Genomic DNA, 21,481 nt, shown 5'->3' with positions numbered 1-21,481 from the left:
CTGTAAGGACACGGCAGTGGTGGCAGCAGCCGCTGCACACTCACTGTGTGCTTACTGGACACCAGGCCACGCACAACAAAAGCTACATGTCGAGGGTGACGACTGTGCACTTTGTCCTGTACTCTCGATTTCTGCCCTGTTCCTTACGGCGGCCACTAGCCACAGGTGGCGACCGAGCACTTAAAGTGTTGCCAGTTCAAACTACAATGTGCCGTAAAGGTAAAATACACACCAGATTTCGAAGACTTAGCATGACAAGAATGCAAAGCATCTCATTAATATTTTTTATATTGATTATGTATTGAAATGATAATAGTTTGAATACATTGGGTCGAATATATTATTAACATTCATTGTACCCGTTTCTTTTTTTACTCTTTTTGAAAACTGTGGTTACCAGAAAATTTAAAATGATGTGTGTGGCTCCCATTATATTCCTATTGGCCAGCACTTCTGGTTTCATTCCCATACTTTGGTATTATTACTCCCAGAGAGATTATGTAACTTGCTCAAGGTCACCTAACCTAGTAAAGAAGAAGTCAGGATTCGAACACAGGTCTGTGCTTTTGTCCTGGAGTCATGCCTGGCCCAGTGCCCATCATGTGGCTAGAGACCAGCTTGTTGAATGAATGACTGAGTCTTGGGAAAGAAAGAAAATAGATTTCAACTTTGTAGGAGTTGAGAGAAGATCTGAACACAGTGAGGGAGCTGGACGGGGCTTAGACTAGCTCAGGGCCTACCCGATGCTGGCCAAGGGCCAGCTGAAGGGCTCTATGTTGTGTAGTGCCACTGTGGACATGTCAGCCATGGTGGGAACCATGGGATGACCTAGAAGGGTGTGAGTGAGCCTGCCTGTGCTGGAATACAAGTGTGAAGCTGCTTCACCCACAGCCTCAATGGAGCTACCCTTTTAAGGGGTGTGTTCAGGCTGCTGCTAGTTCCCGGAGAGCATTTCTGTTGTCAGGACTGACAGGTGGCACCTCCATGTGTGGCCCCTGGACCGGGGATTAGGATCACCTGGGAGCTTGTCAGACACGCAGGACCCTGGACTCCACCCTCGATGGACCAAATTAGAGTCTGCACTTTGACAAGACCCCCAAGTGCTTTGTGTACTCATTGAGGAGGCCAGGGGTAAGGTAGTGAATCCAAGAACAGCCTCTGCCTTGTTTGAACCGTGAATTCAAATCCCAGCTCCACTATTTACTAGACTTTGGGTGAATTACGTAACCTCATCATCTTGATCAAATTATAGAAGTACCCTGGGCCTCAGTTTTTCATCATGAAAATGGGAGTAATAATACCCAGCCGGTTCTGGGTGCTTAATAAAGGCTAGACATCATTCGGAGGGTGCAAAGGGAACAACTCTTGGAGTTTTGACGATGGTCGTACCCTGAGGAGTGAGGGCAATTCACACCCAAAAATTAATAATTGTGTCTATGCTAACTTCAGCCCAAGAAGTCCAAGCTCTTTAAAATTCATGAAATTCCTGAAAGTCACCCATGTGAGCATTATCAATCAGTCAATCAATCAATCAGTAGCTATTTATTGATGGCCTGTGACGCAAACTGTAACGTGCCCACGAAGCATGCAGCGGTCTTGTTAACGTGCAGATTCTGGTGCAGTGGGTTTGGGGGGTGGGGGGTACTGAGAGTTTGTCTGGTTAACTAGCTCCCACGGGATGCCGGCGCTGCTGGTCTGAGGGCCATATTTTAAATAGCAAGGATGGTGAGCTATGGCTCTCAGGGGCTTTTTTTTGATCTCAGGAATTCTCTACTAAAAATTACTAAGAGCCCTCCCTCCCCAAAGCAATAGTTCTAGTGGGTTATAACTAGTGATACTTACCATATTAGAAATTAAAGCAGAAAAAAAATGTTAATCTTCGTAATACACCAGCACACAGAGTGATGATGACATCATTATGTCAGGTAGCCTCTGGAAAACTCCACTGTGCACTTGTGGGAGAATGAGATTGTAAATTTTCGAGTAACATTCTAGAACTATTTGGTACTGTTTTGCAGACACCCTGAAACAGTCTCAAGGATCCCCAGGGATCCCTGAACCATTACTTGAGAACAACTCCTATGGAGGAACTAGCTCTCTGAGCCTGTCCGAGTCAAGGGTCTTTTAATTGCAAGAAACTAAACACTTCAGCAAAAATGGGGAGTATTTGAAAAGCTGCTGGGTCATTGCCCCAAATATGTACCATCTTTGAAGATTCGACCCTCAGGAAGGACAAGAAAAATGGCAGGGACTTAGGACTGGGAAAGAATAAGGAACCTAGGCAGCTTGTGGCCTCTACTTCTTTCTTCTTTATTTTTCTATCAAAAGACCGTGTTTCCTGCTTCTCTGTGCTCTTGGCTCCATAACTCCTGTATTGATGTGTTCCCAGTTCAAGGGCCTATACTCACTGGAGTCATTGCCCCAACTCCAAGTGCTTTGGAGGTAGAATCTGATTGGGTCAGCCTACGTCATGTGACCACTTTTGAGCCAGCCAATCAACTGTGGCCAGTGGGGCTGGGCCACATGATACGATCAAGGCTGTCCCGGCGCACCAGTGCCTGAATAGGAGGTGGGGTAGGGAGGAGTGAGTGGAGTGGGGTGGGCAATTCTCAGAGAGGGGGACTGGTTTCTTTTGGACAGTCAGCTTCCAAGTTTTACAGAATAGAGTCTGGAAACCTAGGTCCTGCTCCTTCTATTGACTCTGTGACTGTGGACAAGTCACAAACCTCCTTAGAGCTGGTCTCATCAAGTGCCAAATGGGAGTCGTATTACTTTCTGTAACTCATGGTGTATGGTAGAAATGAACTGAACTAACACGTGTGAAAGAGCCTTGGATGCTATGTGCCCAACATAGATCTAAGTGTTGGGTGTATAATAAAGTATGAAACGCCATCTTTGCTCTTAAGGACCTTGGGATTAAATTGAGGAGAAAATGCGAATGGCCATGATACAATTAGAAAACAGCAGGCTTCTGCCTGTGCACTAACCAAATGCAATAAAAGTTCAGAGGAGAGAGAAGAGATCAGCTTGGGCAAGAAGGGGAAGTAATTTATTGAGCACTTCCTGTGGATGTGGCGCTGTCCCCTGTGGTTTCACACACTTAGCACAGACCCTCTCAGCAACTCTGCACTAAAGGTGTTGCTGTGCCCATTTTACAGTTGAGAAAATGAAAACTCAGACAAGTAATTTGTCTACAGACACGTGGCTGGTGTTTAAACCTATGCCTGTCCGACTTTAAAGCTGATCATCTTTTTACTCCTCAATCTGGCAAGAGGAAAGTTCCTGGAGGAGTGGGATGTTCGTGGGGCTAAAGCATGGACCAGTGTGGTTGGCCGAGGAGAGGCTGGTCCATGACAGGGGTCATGGCATGAGCATGAGGGGAAAGTGATGGGATTGGCACTAGGTTGCTGTTGGATGTGTCAGTGGGTTTTAGACGGCAATGACTGAATGAGTGAATGACCATGGGTTCTATCCTTCACTCCATTTGTCTAATTGATCTGGGAGTCATGCAGGGTGGATTGGGAAGGGCAGTGCGGAGGTAGACCCCCAGCTGGTGGGTTCTTCGAGCAGCTCAGGGTCAACGGATGAGCTCCTGGATTAAAATGCGGAACAGAAGGGAAACGCAAAGCCTAAGATGGCCTTTGAAGGAAGAAACAACAGCACTTGGATATAAAGAATGAAGGAGAAGAACCAAAGATGACTGACTTGCTGACCGACTGACGGACCAATAGATTCAGCCGAGGTTTATTAAGTGTATCTTAATTAAGTGGCAGGCCCTGTATCAGGTTCTGAATATAGTGTGGGCCAAGTAGCCGTTCTCCACCGCTTGTTGGGGAGACAGAAGTTCGACAAGTACACCAGCAACATGTATAACGTAATGTCAGACCATGCTGAGAGCGGGGACCAAAATAAAGCTGGGCAGGGGAAAGAGAATGATGGAGAGGCTATGCGTGGATCTAGGTTGGTGAAGGAGGGCTTCCCTGAGGAGGGGACATCTGAGCAAACTAGCGGGATTCTGAGTTTGCAAGTCTGAGCGATTCCCGGAGACTTCAGGAGTGCTACTGCCGCAGGAAGAGGCCCTTGCGTGTGCCCATTCTGCAGTTGAGGAAACCAAGGTGCAGGGAGAGTGTGGAAGTGCCGGTGCTGGTCAGCCCTGCAAGGGTGAAATCCAACCCTGGCTCTCAGGGGGGCCCTCCCCCTTCCGCTGGCGGCTCCCCTAGGAGTGCGTGCTTCCAGGGCCTGTGTCTCCTCCTCTTATCCCAGGCGGTATTTTTAGTCTCTCAGAGCCCCTTCCCCGTGTCTGCCGTTGGCTGTCATTCTGCTTGACTTGCTTTCACCTGCTGCAGGCTGCTGTGACAGGGCTGCGGGCTGCACACGTCACGCTGTCCCTGGCTTCACCATGGGGGCGTGGGGGGCGAGGGCAGCTGAGGGTGACCGCCCTCCCGTCGTGGGGCAGGTGGGAAGGCCTGTCAGTGCCTGCGGGTGGCCGCAGCACCTCACAGCTCCCCCTTCGGGCCAACTCTGAGTGATGAGGGCGGGGCGGGGGGGGGGGGAGGCAGAGAGGCAAAGCGGTGGGCGGGAGGGAAGGAGTGAGGTGGAATTTTGTAACTTGTTTTGGAGAGAGACAAGCTGAGGAGGTGGTAGCTTGGCAGGTGGTGTTGATTGTGAAGAGTGCGTGTTTTGTGAGAGCGTGTGAGCATCGCAGGCCTGGGGTACAGGCCTTTCCCCTGTGAAATCCCCAGTGAGTGTGGGTGTGCATGTGCGTGTGCGTGTGTGTGTGTGTGAGAGAGAGAGCATCGCAGGCCTTTTGGCCCTGAAGTCCCCAGGGCCACTTGTCCAGGCCCAGCCCCTGGGACTGCCGCGTTTCCCCAACACCCCGGGTGGCTGCCATGTTTTATTTCTCATCTGCTGTGGCTCCTTCTCTGTCCCCAAACACCGCAGCAGGCCCTTTCCCTGGCTGGGAGTTTACTGCTACTCATTACCAGAGAATGACCTGGAGGAGGCCAGGGTGCTAGACACGTGACCATGTGGGACTTACGAAGGTTTAAAAATAAACCTTGCTGCGTTCTTGTAGCCACTGTCCCGGGGCTGCAGAGCTGCCAGCCCCCTCTCTGGCTGCTCTCCTCATCCTTGGAGGTAGAATTCACCCCAACCCCACCCCGGTTATGCCGGCCCTTTCTGGAGATGCATGCGGGGTGGTGGGATCAGGAGTCGGCCCCAGGACACCGTGAGGTGTGAAGGCCTTTGTCACTGACCTGAGGCAGGTCACACAGGGAGGCCTCCGCTGAAGCTCGCCCCCAGGAGGAGCCAGGGAGAGGGGTGAGGGGGGCTCCCTGCCATGCCAGGGCTCATGCCCTAGACCGGATGCCAGGCCTGGCTGGCCCTTGAGAGACTTGAAGGGGACAGTGTGAGCCTGGGGCGAGAGCCCGGGCTGATGACTGCAGGCACACTACCTGCTCTGGTCTGCCATCATCCGGTCAGCTGAGGGGAGCGGGGTGGGCATCTCCACGTGGGGTCAATGAAGCCGGAAGGCTAAGCAGCCAGAGGAGGAGGTCCCCGTGGGCAACCACAGAGTGCAGGGATTGGGGAGATGCAGGCTTTGCAGTCCGGCTGCTGTGCGTTTACGCCCTGGCTCCGCACTTAGTAGCAGAGTGACCCTGGGCAAGCTACTTAACCTGCGGTTGCCTCAGTCTCCTGATCTGTAAAATGGAGATAATAGTAGTAGCTCTCTTGGAGTTGTGAACGTTTAATGAGGTGATGTGGGTGAGTAGCTGAGTGCTCTGGGGCAAGTTACCTGACCTCTCTGGGCCTCGGTTTCCTGGCCTGTGAAATGGGGTTGGTATTGGTTCCAAGGCTGTGAGGAAGACCGGATGAAGAGATGTCGGTGAAGTGCTCGGGGCCTCACAGAGTAGTGCTCAGGAGCCGTGACCACCACCATGACAAGCGTCCTCGTTCCTTGTCTCCCCAGGCCCGTGGCTCTGCAGGCGGCAGGAGGAGGCATGACGCTGCCTCTCAGGAAGACCATGACAAACCTTACGTCTGTGACAGTAAGTACAGCAGGTGCCACCTTCCTGCCCCGCCCCTGCTCAGCAGCCCCGTCCCGATGCTTCCCTGGCTGTGGCACCCCCAGCCTCAGGCTCCCTGGCTCCTCCTCTTGGGCCTGCATCCCAGCTTGCACGCCTGCCCCCTCCGCGAAGGCACCACCTCCTTTGGCTGCCGCCGCCGCCACTCGCCCACCCAGGAGGCCTCCTGCCTTTGGTGCCCGGCTCCTGTCTCTGGCAGTGCCTGCTCGGTGGCTTTCTTCTGACGCTCTTTCTCTCTCTCTTTCTCTGTCTCCTGAAGATTCATCCTCTATTTCTTTCTCTGTTTCAGAGAGTTACAAACAAATGCATAACTCAAAATCCGCCGACAAAGGTACTTGGCTCCTTTGGCTTTTCATGTTTCCCTTTCATTTCCTTCTCTCTCTCTCCTGTCCCAGGTAGGGCAAGTTATGAATCTTTCCCTGACGACGACTTAGCTCAATAAATGGCCCTCGATCCATTGCCAGGCTTCTTGCTTGCTTCACAGGCCTCTCTTGACAAGGACTGCCTGGCTCCTGGGTGTAGGGGGTGCAGACCGAGCTGGGGAGGGGAGGAGCTGGAGAGTGGGGCAGGGAGCAGGGCCAGGGGGTGTGCCTCCCGAAACCTTCAGCTTTCAGAGGATTGCTATCAGCTCTCAAACACTGTTGTCTTTCTCACCTACCAGAGTGTTGGGTGGTGGGTTTAAAATCCTTGCCCTAGTGACCTCTCACTGTGTGGGGCGCCATCTGCTCATTCCACAGCAGGGACCGCCTGAGAAACCACACTCCCCGACCGTCTTCCCCTTGTGTCTTCTCCCCTCCGAGGACGCAGAGCTGGGCCAGGCAGGAGGGCCTCGAGGTGGCTCAGGCAGGGCCCTGGCACGGTGGTTCCTTCCACTAGCATCTGGCAGTGTCTGCAGTGTCTGTGGAAGTAGAGGGCAAGTGGGGGAGATGGGGTTCAGGGAGCACATCGGGGTGGTGCCCTTTTCCTCCCTCTTCACTGGCCTCTTTTGATTTCAAAAAGTTGTTCTGTGCCCCGTGGGGTGACAGCTGGTTGGAGAACATTTTGCTAGAAGAACTCAAACTCCATGACCCCCATTTGGCTGTTTAATACACCGTGCAGACGGCATTCATGAGACAACTCTTGCAGGTAACATCTCCATCCCACAGTGGTTCTGTTCCAGGATGAGGAGGGAGCAGGGCATGGGGTCCGGTGTCTCCTGGTGACGTCAGGCCTTGCCTGCTTTGGCCTGGGTCTTGCGTCCCGGAAGGGTGTCTGTTTTGTTCGCCCTAGCATGCGAGCCCTCTGGGGACTGGTTCTGGGCTGGGAAGGGTCCTTATGACCCCCAAGGAGCAGACTTTCCAGCTGTGTTGGGCTGGAAAAGCCCACCCCTCAAGAATGCCAATAGCTGCTTTGGGACTAGGGCATTGCCATTCGATTCCTCTTTTAAAAAGCTTTATTTTTGTGATGTGATTTTCTGCTCCCATAGCTAGTAGGATTACTTTTTGCACCATCTCTTCAGTTTTCATGGGATTCGCAGCCAATAATCCCATATATTCCCAGACACACCCCACGTGCCCATCTTCACCCACCTCTCAGTTCCTCTCTTCACTCCTTTGTCTGCCGTCTGCCTCCTCACCCGTCACCTCCATGGAGCATCCTCTGTGGGTGTCCCTCTCTTGCCTGGCTGCCCTCTTTCTGCGCCAAGTGCTTGCATCACGCTCGCCCCCCTCCCTCCGCTCCTGTGGCTGTGATTAGGGGCTCTCAAGACCATTCGCTCTTTTCCTGTTCCTGTCCCCATGGTCTCTTCCTCCTTCTGTTTATCCTGTGATGCTCGGGAGGCCTGCACGAAGGTCTGATGTTGGCTTTCTGGAAGTCTCGGCGGCTGATTCCTTGGCTCTGCCCACGCAACCGCTGCCTCCCTTCTCCTCCCTCAGGGGACCAAGGTCCACCATAGATTGCCCTTCTGTCTTCTGGCTCTCGAAAGAAATTGTGTGGCAGCTTGGTGATTAATAGATTTTATTTTTATCTGGTGCCCTTCAGACATGTGATCCTTTGGGATAGGGATGACCTTTGGAGAGGTCATGAGGCCCACCCTCCACCCTCGAACTGAGCAAGGAATGCTTTTAATAATCTCTAATGTATCCTAAGTAGGGAGGTGTCTGGTCACCTCCTTGAGTGTCCCCAGGGATGGTGTTACCATAAGCTACCCTTTCTTCCATGATTCCAACTGTGCTCTGAATGATTGTTTTTCCTTAATAGGAGCTAAATTTTTTTTTTCTCCTACAGGCCCCCTTATCTTTTGCATATCTTTTCCCAACAAATAGGCACATTGAGCATTTTGTCTATTCTGGAAGCCCTTGTCACGTCCCCTTGTATTCTTGGTTTATCTAGGGCCACATCCCATAACCTCTAAATTCCCTTCCAGGTTTACATTTCAGCTCAGCACTCCCACTGGAAGTAACACCAAGGCCAAGTAGCTCTGAGAGTAACAGACACATTTCCTTGTTTATTTTACACATTGGCTCTTAATAACAGCCTGTATCTGTAGAGAACAGAAGTACTTGGCCCGCCCATTGCACTGTGCCCCATGCCCACGACTTCCCATGCAGTGCCTGTCCTGACCCCATGCCTCGCCAGGTGCGTGCTCTTTTCTACTTAATGCATTTGATTATTCCTTCTTCCATAAATCACTCTGCATTTAGCCCTATTGAGTCTCAATAAAGAGATACAATAATATGTGACTTCAATATACAAGATTCAATAAAGGCAAATTTAAAGACATTGCCCCGTAGTTGAATTTCATCCTCTGCAGATTTGCAATCCCGGCCGTTTTTGTGTTGTCTATGGTTTGATTTGCATAATCCCCACTCCATCTTTCGAGTTATTGATGAAAATGTTAGGCCACCTTGTACGCCGCCCCCCCTTTCTGGGTTTATATGTGGAGTAGTAACAGCTATCTTTCAGAGGTTTATGTTCCTGTTGTAGTAGTCCTATTGTGTTCTCGGTCCAAGCATCCCTTTCAAGATGGGTGGTTGAAATATTATCTTAGGGGCTAACTTCAGGTGATAGATAGTTTCACTCAGCCACCGAATTTATTCCATCTCAGAGAAATACTCAATCATCTGAACATTATTTTTTTACCCAATCTGTGGTGGGTGTGTACATGAATACTTCATTTTCCAGCAAGGAACCAATCCCTATTAACTGTCCTGAACATTTACCAAACTTAAGGATAAAAGTTCTGTTTCTTCCGTTTCAATCTTTTGCCAAAGAAAAGTGTTCGTTACCCACAAACAGAGCAACTGAGTGTGACTTTGTGCGGAAGTTCGTCAGTGTTTGTCAAAGTGTGGACCTGGGCTGTGTGCACAGAGAGAGCTGAGGTGCTTATGAAAATGTGATTCCCGGACCTCACACCAGACCTCCTGCATCAGAACCATGAGGAGCAGGCCCAGGAACCTGCATTTTTTGAGAGCTCCTCAGGGAACACTTCTGAATACTTTTGAGAGTGACTGGTCTACATTCAAATTCGAAGGCTTCTGGCCTCTGACTGTTTTATTTTATTATTCCTTGCCTTGGCATCTGGAAGTTCTAGAGTCTTCAGGAATTCTCCACGCCAACTGCCATAGGCTTGCTTCACTGTTTTAGTTGGTCTCTTTAGAGTCTTTCCTTTTCTGTTTTTTTTTTTCCAGGATTGTTCTAAAACTCAGGAGTCCCCTATAAAGCTCAGCAATCCAGCACTTGGCCTTAATTTACTTAATAGCTTTAAATTCTAACAGTATCATTAGCCCCCTTGTAGAGGTGCGATGATAACTGGAGACAGACATATGAAAGCAGTCCTTGGGTCGGGCTACTGGGATGTTTCAAAAATCATTCTAAATGTTTATCTCTTCTCTTTCCAACTGTTTCCAACCCTGAATTGTCTATTAGCATCCCTGGGACTGACTCTGGATGAGACCCACTTTGCCTTTGTCTTTGCTCAAGAAGTGTCATAGGAGAGAAGATGGTGGTGATGGGGTGATATTCAGGGGGGAGAAAGGGAGAACATTGTGTCTCTAAGCAGCAGCCATTCAGGGAGGAGCAAAGCCCCCACGTACCCCTTCGCTGAGCACAATGAAAGTGAGTCGTGAAGTTTTTTTTTTCCCTTCCCAGTTTTTTCCTTTTCTTCCTTTTTTTTTTTTTTTAAAGATTTTTTAAAAATTTAATTGAGACAGAGAGTGAGAGAGTGCGAACAGGGGAGAGGGGCAGAGGGAGAGGGAGAAGCAGGCTCCCCGCTGAGTAGGGCTCAATCCAGGGACCCCAGGATCATGACCTGAGCCGAGGGCAGACATTTAACCGATGGAGCCACCCAGGTGCCCATTCCCAGTGTTTTCTTTAAAATTAAAAAAAAAAAAAAATTAACTTTAAGTTTATTTTGCTCTGGAAAGAATATATAACATCTACCTTCTTAATAAATGTTTTAGTGTACGATCCGTATTGCTGAATATAGGCACAGTGTTGTGCAGAAGGTCTGTAAGGCTTATTCATCTCGCTCGACTGAAACTTTATGCCCACTGGCTAGCGATTTCCTCACTCCCCTTCTCCACCAGCCTCCGGCAACCACCATTCCACTCTCCGATGCCATGAAGTAGACTATTTGGGATACCTCATGGAAGTGGAATCAGGCAGTGTTTGTTTTGCTGGGACTGGCTTATTTCACCCAGCATAACGTCCTTGAGATTCATTCGTGTTGTTGCATGTCGAAGGATTCCTTTTTAAAAGTTTCAGAATATTCCATTGTATGTATCTACCAAATTTGGGTTATCAGTTCATCTGTTAACGGACAGTTAGGTTGTTTCCCCATCTTGGCGATTGCGAATAGTGCTGCAATGAACATGGGAGTGCTAATGTTTCTTTGAGATCCTGACTTCGATTCTTTTGGACAAATACCCAGAAGTGAGATGGCTGGATCCTGTGGTAGTTCTATGTTTGTTTTTTTGAGGAACCTTCATACTATTTTGCAGAGCAGCTGCACCGTTTTGCATTCTCACCAGCGGTATACAAGGGTTGTGCTTCTCCACAGCCTTGCCAACGCTTGTCTTTTGTTCCCAGTGTTTTCTGATCACGGTGATGATGCTGCTCGTGGTGCCTCCAGTGTGCAGAGCCCAGTGCTCAGCCCGTTACGCACGTCGTCTCTCTAACTCCTCACAACCACCTTGAGAGGCAGGGACGATTGACCTCTCTTTAATATGAAGAAACTGAGGTGCAGAGAGGTGAAGGGACTTGTCCACACATTCTGCAGGTGAAATATGCCCTCCTACCCTGGAGTTGGCTCACCTGCGAGTTGAAGAAAAAACATGTTTTTAAAGTGAATTAGGGGCACCTGGGTGGCGCAGCTGGTTGAGCGTCTGACTCTTAGTTTTGGCTCAGGTCATGATCTCAGGGTCATGAGATGGAGCCCCGCGTCGGGCTCTGCACTCAGCATGGGGCCTGCTTAAGATTCTCTCTCTCTCCCTCTGCCCGTCCCCCGCCCCAAATAAATAAATAAATCTTTAAAAGTGAATTAATGGGGTGCCTGAACGACTCAGTTGGTTGAGTGTCCGACTCTTGATTTTGGCTCAGGTCATGATCTCAGGATCGTGAGATCGAGCCCCGAGTCGGCCCTGTGCTGGGCATGGAGCCTGCTTAGGATTCTCTCTCTCCTGTCCCTCTGCCCCTCCACCCAACCCCTCTCCCTGTCTCTAAAAAAACCAGAAGAGAATTAACGATCACATACATCTCATTTATGAGGTGAAGCCATGTCCACTGTTAACAGATGGCTTCTAGGCGTCAGGCTGCCAAGCTGGAGTCAGTGGGATGGAATAGATTATATACTTTTAAGCCTTTTAAATTTAAATCTATTAAAATTACCTCCCCCCCCCCCAAACTGGGGCATTAGGGTGGATTAGTGACAAAAGGCAAATAGACATGATCAAAGCCCTCCCGGGAGCATGACTCACCTCTGAGTCATGTCGGGTATTCACACATCAGGAGTGGGTGCTCTCAACTCAGCCTCCATATCAGTAAAACTCTGTTCTCCCCCACCCTCACCCCACAGGCATGTATTTTTGTGTAGCCCGTGACTGAAAACCCGGCCACTTCATTGTTGCCTCCCTTCTAGAAATTCAGTGGGGGGTATAACTATGTCCAATTGGGGCAGTGTCAGAATAGGGTTTGGGGTTCCTTCCTGCTCTTCTTGATGGTGGAATCCTGGAGGGAGAAGGGTATGGCACGAAAAGCAAAGAGTCTGGGGGTCTGGTCCTGGTTCTACCCTTCAGGGGCTATGATGTCACTTTCCTGATTCGTCAAGGAGGGGGCTCCTTTCTTGAGTGTCTCGACCTCCCCCATCAGCACCCCTTCCTCACACCATGGGCTCCTTTCTTCCTGGGCAGTGGCTTAACAATGAGGCTCTTCTCTGTGGAGACAAGATGTCGGACAGCCTTGTTGCAGGCCGAGAGGGGCCGTGGGCAGACTGGCGTACGGGACAGACACTGCTCGCACCCAAGCTAGTCTCAGAAAATCTGCTTTACCTCAACTTCCTAAAATTACTCTGGATTCCCCCATACCTGAGTGTACAGGGAGAATCAGATGACTATTGCGGTCTTATTAAAAAATATTTTTTTTTGAGGGCATTAAGGCCCCGCATTCTCTAAGGCTCATGTGCTTTTAGCTTCGAGCTGCAGTGGAAAAGCCAATAATGCGGCCTTCAGGCTGGCTGCCCTTGTCACTGAAGGGAAGCCGGACTCATCACTCAGTTGTCCGTGCTATTATCTTGCAGGTCCTTGCATGGGGTGCGGCGGGGGAGGGTGGGAAAGGCTCCATGCCCCAGAAACTTGATTTGTGGAGCAGGGCCTGTGGCATGGGATTGATCCCTGGAGATTGAGTGCATTTGTTACGGCAAAGCTGGGTCTGTTTAAATATTTAAATGCCATCCTGTCGCGGACACAGGTTGCACAGCATCCCAGCAGGACTGGCCACAGGCAGGGCTGAAGAGAAGCTGCAGTCTCTCCCTGCTCCCCTCACACCTCCATCTCTCTCCTTCCTCTGCTCCTGCTGCCTGCCGTCCCCTCTCCCCTGGCTGGCCCTCACCTCTGGTGCTCTCAAGGACTTGGTTTGCCTTTTCTGAGCTGTAACCCGTGCCCTCTTGACTTATTTTGTCCTCCAGTCAGAGCTGGTTCTCAGCTAGCTGTTCCTTAACGTAAACTTCGTGGCAAATAATTCCTCCCAAGATGTGGATGACCGATAACAGGGTAGATATGAACATGTGTAGCGGTTTTTTTTTTTTTAATTTCTATGGAAATAGTAACATATTCATTGCAGAAAAATCAGAAATTACAGATAAGCATAAAGGAAAAAAGAAAAATCACCCATAATCTTACTCCTGAGAGATAGCTTCCGTTTTGGTTTTGAATAGCATTTGAGGATTCTGTCTCTGCTCTGTCTCTGTCTCTCTCTCTACACACACACGCACACGCGCACACACACACACACACACACAGAGAGACACGCACGTATGCATACCATGGCATAGACCATTTTAACCGCCCCCCTCAGCAGCACATGGGAAGCATCATTCCAGGTCAGTAAAGACATGTTTCTGACATTTGAGGGCTCTGTGGTGTTCCATCATGTGGGCACGCCCCAGTTTGCTCAAGCTGTGTTCCACTTGTTGGACGTTTTGGCAGTTTAAAGTTTGTTCACTATTGTAAACAATATTGCAGCTGTATCTTTGCATACTGCGTGCATGATTTCCTAGGAGTGGAATTGCGAGGTCAAAGGGCCTGGTGCACAGCCTTTGATGTCTCTTACTTCAAGTCGCCGTGGGGGGTAAGGGAAGTAGGCAGCAAGGTCAGTGCCGCCCAGGTGAGAGAGCCAGCTGGGTGAAGAGGGACGTGTGCTGACTTTGGAGTGAGAAAAAGCTGAGGTCAGATTGTGGTTCTGCCGCTTGTTAGCTTGTTATCTCGGCCATTTTTGAAAAAATCATTTTGCTGCTGGGTTGCTCCATGTCCTCAGGTATGGAGCAGTGATGATGCATGGTTGGGAAAGGCGCGCGTGATAATGTATATAAAAACGTGTGCACCTGGGACGTGCTTAATGAATGTTTCTTCCTCCTTCACCTGTCCCGGATTTCCTCTATCTCCAATAGAGTTGGAAAGATAAGGCCGATATCACAGAGATAACACCCCGCCAGGCATATTTCATTGAGTAGATAGAGAGCACGGTCCTGATTCAGGGGAGGGAGTGGTCAGGGGGGGTAGGAGCTGGTGGGTCAGAGGGTGCTTCCCTAGGAGGCCAAGCAGACCTTCAGTATGTATTGAATTGACTTCATTCTCCAGGGGTGGAGGGGTATGTGAGGGAGTTGGTGGTGGCGGGTAAGTGGGGTAATAGTAGTAATAGCAGAAGTTCATTCACTTATCTTATGGGCTTGGAATGTTCTATGGGCTTTATCTATATTAATTCTTTAACCCTCACAGAAGTGCCATAAGACAGATGGTATGATCATCTCCATCCTACAGATAAGGAAACTGGGAGAAGAGGGGTTAATTAGCTTTCCTGAAGTCACACAGCAAAAAAAATGGCGGAGCCAGGATTTGATCCCAGTCAGCAGTGCCCCCCTCCCTCCCCTGCACCACCTCTCCTGTCACTCACCTTTACCTGGAATCTGCCTTACCTTGCATATACCTTTGTGTAGGCCACCACCTGTCACATTGGAAGACAGCAGTCTGTCTGTTCATCAGGCCGGACTGTGAGGGCAGGAAGTATGCTACATTCACCTTGCATCCCAGCCCCAGCACAGAGCTTGCTCCCAAAATGTGGATGAGTGTGGGCTGCACGTAGCAGGACAAGAGAGAGACCAGCTCGGCCAGAGAAGAGCATTGAGGTAGGAAGATTGGGGGGTACAGAGTTGGACAAGGGTACTGGGAATGCCGGGCTGATTTGCTTAGCGGTTGGCCTGCAATGTCAGTGGTGAAATGATGATCCCAGACACATTCTGGAAAGGTGTGTTCAGGGCAGAGAGCCTGCAGCCCAAAGGCTGAGAAGGAGGTAGGAGAAGACGTGAAGTCTGGATGGTGATGACAGCAGGGACAAAGTAGACGGGGCCGACAGGAGAGACTTTATGAGTGAAAACCCTGCAGAACAGGATATGGGGTCCAAGCGAGAGGGAGGAGCGGCGATGACTCTTGAAGTCTTGAGCTTGGGTTGTGGAGACATGAGGGAGGCTTAACTGGAATATTCTAGAGGAGGAGGTAATTTTGGAGAATGATGAAACTTTGACATAGGAGTGTGTGCAACTAGCAGGACATCCAAGCAGGAATGTTTACCACCTACTAATGGACATCTGGTTTCCCAAAGGAAGTGAGGCACTTACGCGGATGCTGTCGGTAGATGGGGGTTTACCTCAGGGAAAGGCCGGGTCAGTCGGGACTCAGGAATAAAGCCCGGTCTGCATCTGAGGCAGCATTTATGGCAGATACTCGCCCGGAGATCCTGAGGGAGAGCACTCTAGCCGGATTTCCAGGTCTGGGGGCTGCCATACTTTACGGTAATATGTCTAATTTTTTTTTTTTTTACCTTTTTTTGGTTCATTTTCCCCAGAAATATTGACATCTATATTTATTATTTAAATAATTTTTAATGTATGATTAAAAAAAGAATTCTGTTTTGCCCCTGAAGTAGATTAAGGCCGTGTTTGTTAGCGTAGGACACACCAGATGAAGATAACGGTCTCTGCAAGGGGACTCCAGAAGACGGTTCTCAAGTCAGAAGTCCAGGATTTGAATCTTTGCTACATCACTTCCTGGCTGTGACCTTGGGCAGATCCCCAAACCTTTCTGAGCTTTGCTTTCTTTTTGTGTCAAGTGAGGACAATAAGATTAACCTTAGAGCGTTTCCAAGAGGGTTAAATGAGACCATGTGCAGAACAATTAGCTCACTGTCTGGGTTCATAGTTGCGCTCAATAAATATTTATTTTTTTCTATGCCAAGTCAGGAAAGTATGTATTTCGCACCTGAGTTTGGTCCCTGGTTCTATTCTGTGCGTGGGCTGCTGGAGTCGTCAGGAAGCAGAGAAGCTGGCAAGCACAGCTGATGTTGAGTGTCTGCTGTGTGCCTGTCACTGTGCTGAGCACTGGACAAGGACGAGCTCATTCAGTTCTCCTAACACCCGTGTGAGCTGTGAACTATTATCAGCCCCATTTTCCAGACCAGGAAACCGAGGTTTGGAGCGACTAAGTAACTTGCTCAAGGTCACACAGCCAATGAGCTGACCCAGGAAGGCAGATCCCAGAGTTGAACAGAGTTCTGCTACCCTGCTTCTCAGCAGGGCAGGAAAGAGTCCCACTAACACATTTAATGCTTTGGTTTTCGGAGTTTCTGCATTCTCTGCTGGGGATCCGAAATCGGGTTATATAGTATTTAGAAATGAAAGGCTTGTTGCTTATCTCTGTTCTTCCTGTTTTTTTAAAAACCGGAGTCATATTCATATACAGCAAATTCCTAAAATAAGCAGAATGCCCTCCCTCAATGAAGACACAGGACTTGTGGATTGCTGGCATTTGATAGATCCTGTCTCTGGGCTCATTCCTAATACATGGGTCAGTGCCAGGCCCCAAGGAATGTGGCTTTGAAAAATCAGGATGTTACATCCCACCCTTATTCCATCCCCCTGTCCTTCTATCCGGAGGAATTCAGTTTAAAATAAGCACCAAGTGTGTCCTGGGAGAAGAAATGAAGCCACAGGAAGGCAGCTGCAGACCTGGCTTGGTGGGGGGGAGGGGAGAGGGACGTAGGCAGCCCTGGGTGGATCCTAACGCTGGGAGCCTACACTGGTTTTCTGTCAGAGTCCAGGGACTAACTGCTTCAAGAGGCATACGGGCCTCAGAAAGCCCAGAGGAAACAGAGAATGACGAAGTGCTAGAATCAAAGGACTTCGAGATCATCTGATTCAACTGTCCTATTTTACAGATGTGGAAACCAAGGCCCCAAAAATTATGGGATTTGTCCAAGGGTGCATAGCCGGTTAGTAGGAGAGCCAGGGCCAGACCCCAGGTCTCCCAAAGGCCACCCACGTGTTTGGCTTCTGGACTTCCAGGCCGGGGGGAGGAGCCCACCTAGACTTACCCGAGAGGAGCTTCTTGGTGCCTATATAGTGTAGGACCTGGACTTCTCTCATCATTGGAGCTCAGTGGAGCCATCATTGGCTCTTTGAGTAAGGCCTTGGCATTTAAAATAGTTGTAGGGATTAATACTGCACCATGAATTTGCAAGTCTGACCTGGTGGCTTTTTGAGGTATCCCCTGAGTTTTATCCCATGCTGAGTCATGCAGGGCTTTTCTCACTTGGGGCTTCTCCCTACCTGGGCGACTCGTTGTAGGTGTTCCTCCATCCCCCACATGGTTCTGCAGAGAGAAGTCAGGAAGGTGTGGGAGCCCCAAACGTCTATGACCCAGTCTGGTAGGGTATGATTCCCTTGTCAAAATGGCCTCCTTTTGTATCTGCCCTGGGCCCACTGGGACAGAGGATTCTACTCAGAAGGGCTGAAGGGGAGGGAGTTGGATGACAGGATGAGTAAGGAGATGTGGGCAGGATAGAAGTGCTGATAGGGAGAGGGGGAGTCCTTCTGTCTCGAGTGCCAAGGGGCAGGGGTAGGATACATGGTGCCCAGGACGGGGGGTGGGGTGGTACCTGCACCAGCATGCTGCCCAAGCAGGGAGGGCAGGGCACAAATCCCCATCCTCCTCTTCTCACCCTCCATTCTCTTGTCCGTGCCTCCCACTGGCCCAACGCCATCAGAGGCAGAGGGTGAGGGGCCATAGAGGTCAGCCCCAGGTACTGGGAGGGGCGTCAGGTGGAGAATAATGCATCTTTCAGTCCCGTGCTTCAAAGTCAGGCAGACCTGAGTTCAGATCCTGGCTCTGCCATGGAGGGAGTCGCTTCAATGCCCTCAGACTCAGTTTCCTCATCTGTCAAGTGGCGATGACAGTCCTTATCTCACGAGCTGCTGTGAAAATCAGCATAGGACCGTGTGCCTGCCTCATGGTCTGTACGTGTGATGCTTTGGAGGCCTCGGTAGACGACAGGCACTGCTGGGTCGATTTTACAGATGAGGAAGTGAGGCTGCAGAGAGAGGGAAATAGCGTCCTCGGGTTGTATGAAAGTGCCACAGGGCAGAACTGGGAATGAGATGTGGCCCGGTGACTCCCAAGGCCCAGGCTTTGTCGTTGGACGTTCATCCCGTAATTGCTTTCAGTCTCTCGGAAACCACTGGCTCGGATACCCACTGCGTGCTCCAAGTTGGGCTGATGAAAATGTGCCAGAGTCATTAAGTTATCAGTGGGGAAGGCGGCTGCTTCTCCCCTGCAGGAAGGATTCTGCTGTCTGCTCCAGCCGCTTTTGTTCACACAAACTGCCCCGGATTCTCCGCCCTCCTCCGCCGCCCCCCCTGCTCCCCCAGATAAGGAGCGAGTGGGGTAGGGTTGGAGCAGGGAGGGGGTGCTGTCAATACTCTGGGGCCACACTGAAGGTATTCGTAGCTCCAGGCAGGAGGTGCTACCTGGAGCCTCCTGCTCCGGGTTGGGAAGTGGGCAAGCACGGTTTCTGCAGCTTGACAGATGGATCCGCCCCAGGGAAGGAGCGAGAGGAAGGCAAGCTGGACCTTCCTCACTGTCACAGCCGGTCCCCTCCGAGCGCCGTGCCAGCAACACAGATCCAGGTGCATGCTGGCCAAGGTGAAAAGAAGGGCCTCGGGCTATGCCGAGGCAGGGCTGACCGGTCCCCGGGGTGATGGCTTCCCAGGGCTGGGATGCAGAGGAGCGGGCCCCGGGGATGGAGACCGGGGTGGCAGGATGGGGGCACAGCCCTCTCTGAATGCTTCAGCAGTCTTGGGGCTCGGTCTGATTCTGCACGACAGATAATTCCAGAGTGAGGTTACTGACGTGATAAAGGGATAGCAGATGGTTCTAAGACTTTATTTTCAGAGTGTACTTTCCCCACCCTCTCTTTCTTGCAACTCCATCACCCCCGACTGCAGAGGAGAAGTGACAAGCTACCCCCCTGCCCTTTTGGGTGTATTCCCTTTGCCAAGAGCTTTGATGGCTGTGGTGCTGATAGGGGCCGACAATGGCTGCCCCTCCGACCAGCCAGGCACTTTTTAAAATATGTTGCTTTCAAGGAGTCTTCACAACACCGAGAGGCAGATGTGCTGTTGTGATTATCCCCATTTGCCACAGGGGATGTGGAGGCACAGAGAGGTTTAGCAACTCAGCCCAGATCACATAGGCAGTCGGTAGCAGACTAGGCAGGGATTTGAGTCCAAGCGGTTCAGATCCAGCTACCCACTCGCCTGCTGCAGAGAAACTGTCTCTCGGAAGCGTGGCACTGAAATGCCCTGGCCAGACGTCCAGGGTTACCGCAGAGCGTCATTTTACTCCCAGCTCGGGGCTTCTTGGGTCCTGTGTTCCTGTGTCCTGTCGGGGCTGTCAGGTTGTTTGTGTGGAGTAACTTAGTCCCTGATCTCTGACCCCAGCCCCAACAGGTCTCCAGGACCAGATTCACAATTTATGGGGCCCAGTGCAAAATGAAAACGAGGGGCCCTTTGTTCAATATGTATTAGGAATTTCAGGATGGTGACAGCACAGCGTTAAGCCAAGTGTGGGGCCCTTCTGAGCACAGACCCTGTCTGAATGCACGGCTCCCATGCCCATGAAGCTGGTCCGTTGGCGTTCGGCGTGGCAGGGAGATAGCATTAAGTAGTGCTGGGTTTTCCTTTTCTTCCAATCCAGTCCAAGTAGGATTTCCAAGGCATTTCTTTCCATCAAAATGTAGCAGTCTGATCCAGATACAATTCCACCAAGATAAATCTTAGAAATCTTTTGTCCCTGGGATGAAGTCATTCAAAGGCCTGGTACTTGGGTTAGAAGCTTCGTTTTGGGGTCAGGCATCTTGCTGTATTATCTTCAATCCCTCCTAACCGTGCCTTTTAAACTCCCCTCCCTCCCGCCTCCTTCCCTTTCGCCTGTGAGCCTGCTCTGGGATGTACCTCGTTAAAGAACCAGCCCCACTCGTCCCGCCTGACCCCCACTCCCACCCACCCAGCCTCACTGGAGGAAGGAGTGGTCTGTCAGCCCCCTCACCACTTCCTCATTTCCGGGAACACCCTAGGCCTCTGAAGTCTTGTCTCGTCCTCCATGAGGTTGTGGATGCTTTCTGACGAAGGTGGTCTCCTGGTTGTCAAATCCAGTGATCTCTTTCCCGTCCCCATCTTTCTCGACCCTTCTTAGGCATCTGACATTCTCCTGGCTCTGCCGGCCTCTCACCTGTGAAACGGGGACTTGGGTTGCTGTGAGCAAATTGACCTGAAGCACGAGAACAGGTCTGGCACTCGGTACGGTCAATAACTGTTCACAGTGGCCGTGAGTGGCATTATCCTTGGTTCTGTCATCTGGAAACCCTACCTCTTTAAAAAAAAAAAAATTCCAGTATCGGTCACATCCCAGCATAATTTACATATCTTTAATATTAGTTTCAGGTGTACAATGTAGTGATTTCACAATTCTATATGTTACGCAGCGCTCATCACGATGTGTCCTCTTGATCTCCATTCCCCCCACCCACCTCCCCTCTGGTAACCATCAGGTTGTTCTCTGTGTTTGAGTCTGGTTTGGTTTTTTGTTTTTGTTTTGTTTTTTTTTGTTTTTTTGGTCTCTTTTTAAATTTGTTCTTTCTGTTTTGTTTCTTAAATTCCGCATATGAGTGAAATTGTATGGTATTTGTCTTTCTCTGACTGACTTATTTCATTTATTATGCCCTCTAAATCCATCCATGTTGTTGCAAATGATAAGATTTCATTCTTTTTTTTATATCTGAGTAATAGTCTGTTGTTCATATATGCCACATCTTCTTTATCCATTCATCTAGGGATGGACACTTGGAAACCCTACCTCTTTGGCTTATGTTGCTCATTCCCAGATGAGTCTTTCTTGAAAAACTTTAAAAAAACAGACCAGTATCTCTTTTTTCACCAGATTCTTGAGATACTGGTGTTCTCTGAGTTCTATCCTCTGTCCATCTTTCTTCTCTCTCTTCATAATCTCTCCTCCTCTCCATATCCCTAACTCCCCCTGCCACCCTGCCTACCTCCCATATCCACATCTCTTTCCTAAGCTCGGGGTGTGCTGGGCAACCCCAGACCGATCATTCTCTTCCTTCTTTAAATCTGGTTTTCTTCCTCATCCTTTGACCTATTGCCCCGTAGGAACCTGGGTGTTTTTGTTGCTTCCCTTAACTGACATTGAGCGCCGGCCACGATCTGCTCCGTGCTGGTCACTGGGGATGCAGCAGTGTGCAAACATACAGGGCCTGCCGAGCTTGCTGCTGGTGGGGGGCACGTGTAGTGATCCATGATT

At 50.1% G+C, this 21,481-nt stretch overlaps 1 protein-coding gene across 8 annotated transcripts in view; it reads left to right on the top strand.

Moving 5' to 3' along the window:
- The window catches only part of DPF3 (double PHD fingers 3), a 247,751-nt gene that overhangs the window by 147,217 nt on the left and 79,053 nt on the right, over window positions 1–21,481 (top strand). For all 8 annotated transcript variants that reach the window (XR_015721812.1, XM_087856090.1, XM_087856094.1 and 5 more), the window contains one exon: window positions 5,969–6,047. Coding sequence is in view for 7 of the 8 variants with exons in the window: in XM_087856090.1 (XP_087712216.1) it covers window positions 5,969–6,047 (79 nt within the window). In the remaining variant the exon portion in view is untranslated. The remainder of the gene's footprint in view (window positions 1–5,968; window positions 6,048–21,481) is intronic.

Source organism: Ursus americanus, chromosome 26 (genome assembly GCF_024610735.1).
Source record: "Ursus americanus isolate L20-20 chromosome 26, mUrsAme1.1.p, whole genome shotgun sequence".
NCBI lineage: Eukaryota > Metazoa > Chordata > Mammalia > Carnivora > Ursidae > Ursus > Ursus americanus.
The sequence above is the reverse complement of the archived record's forward strand: the minus strand, read 5'-3'. Positions and strand labels throughout refer to the sequence as shown.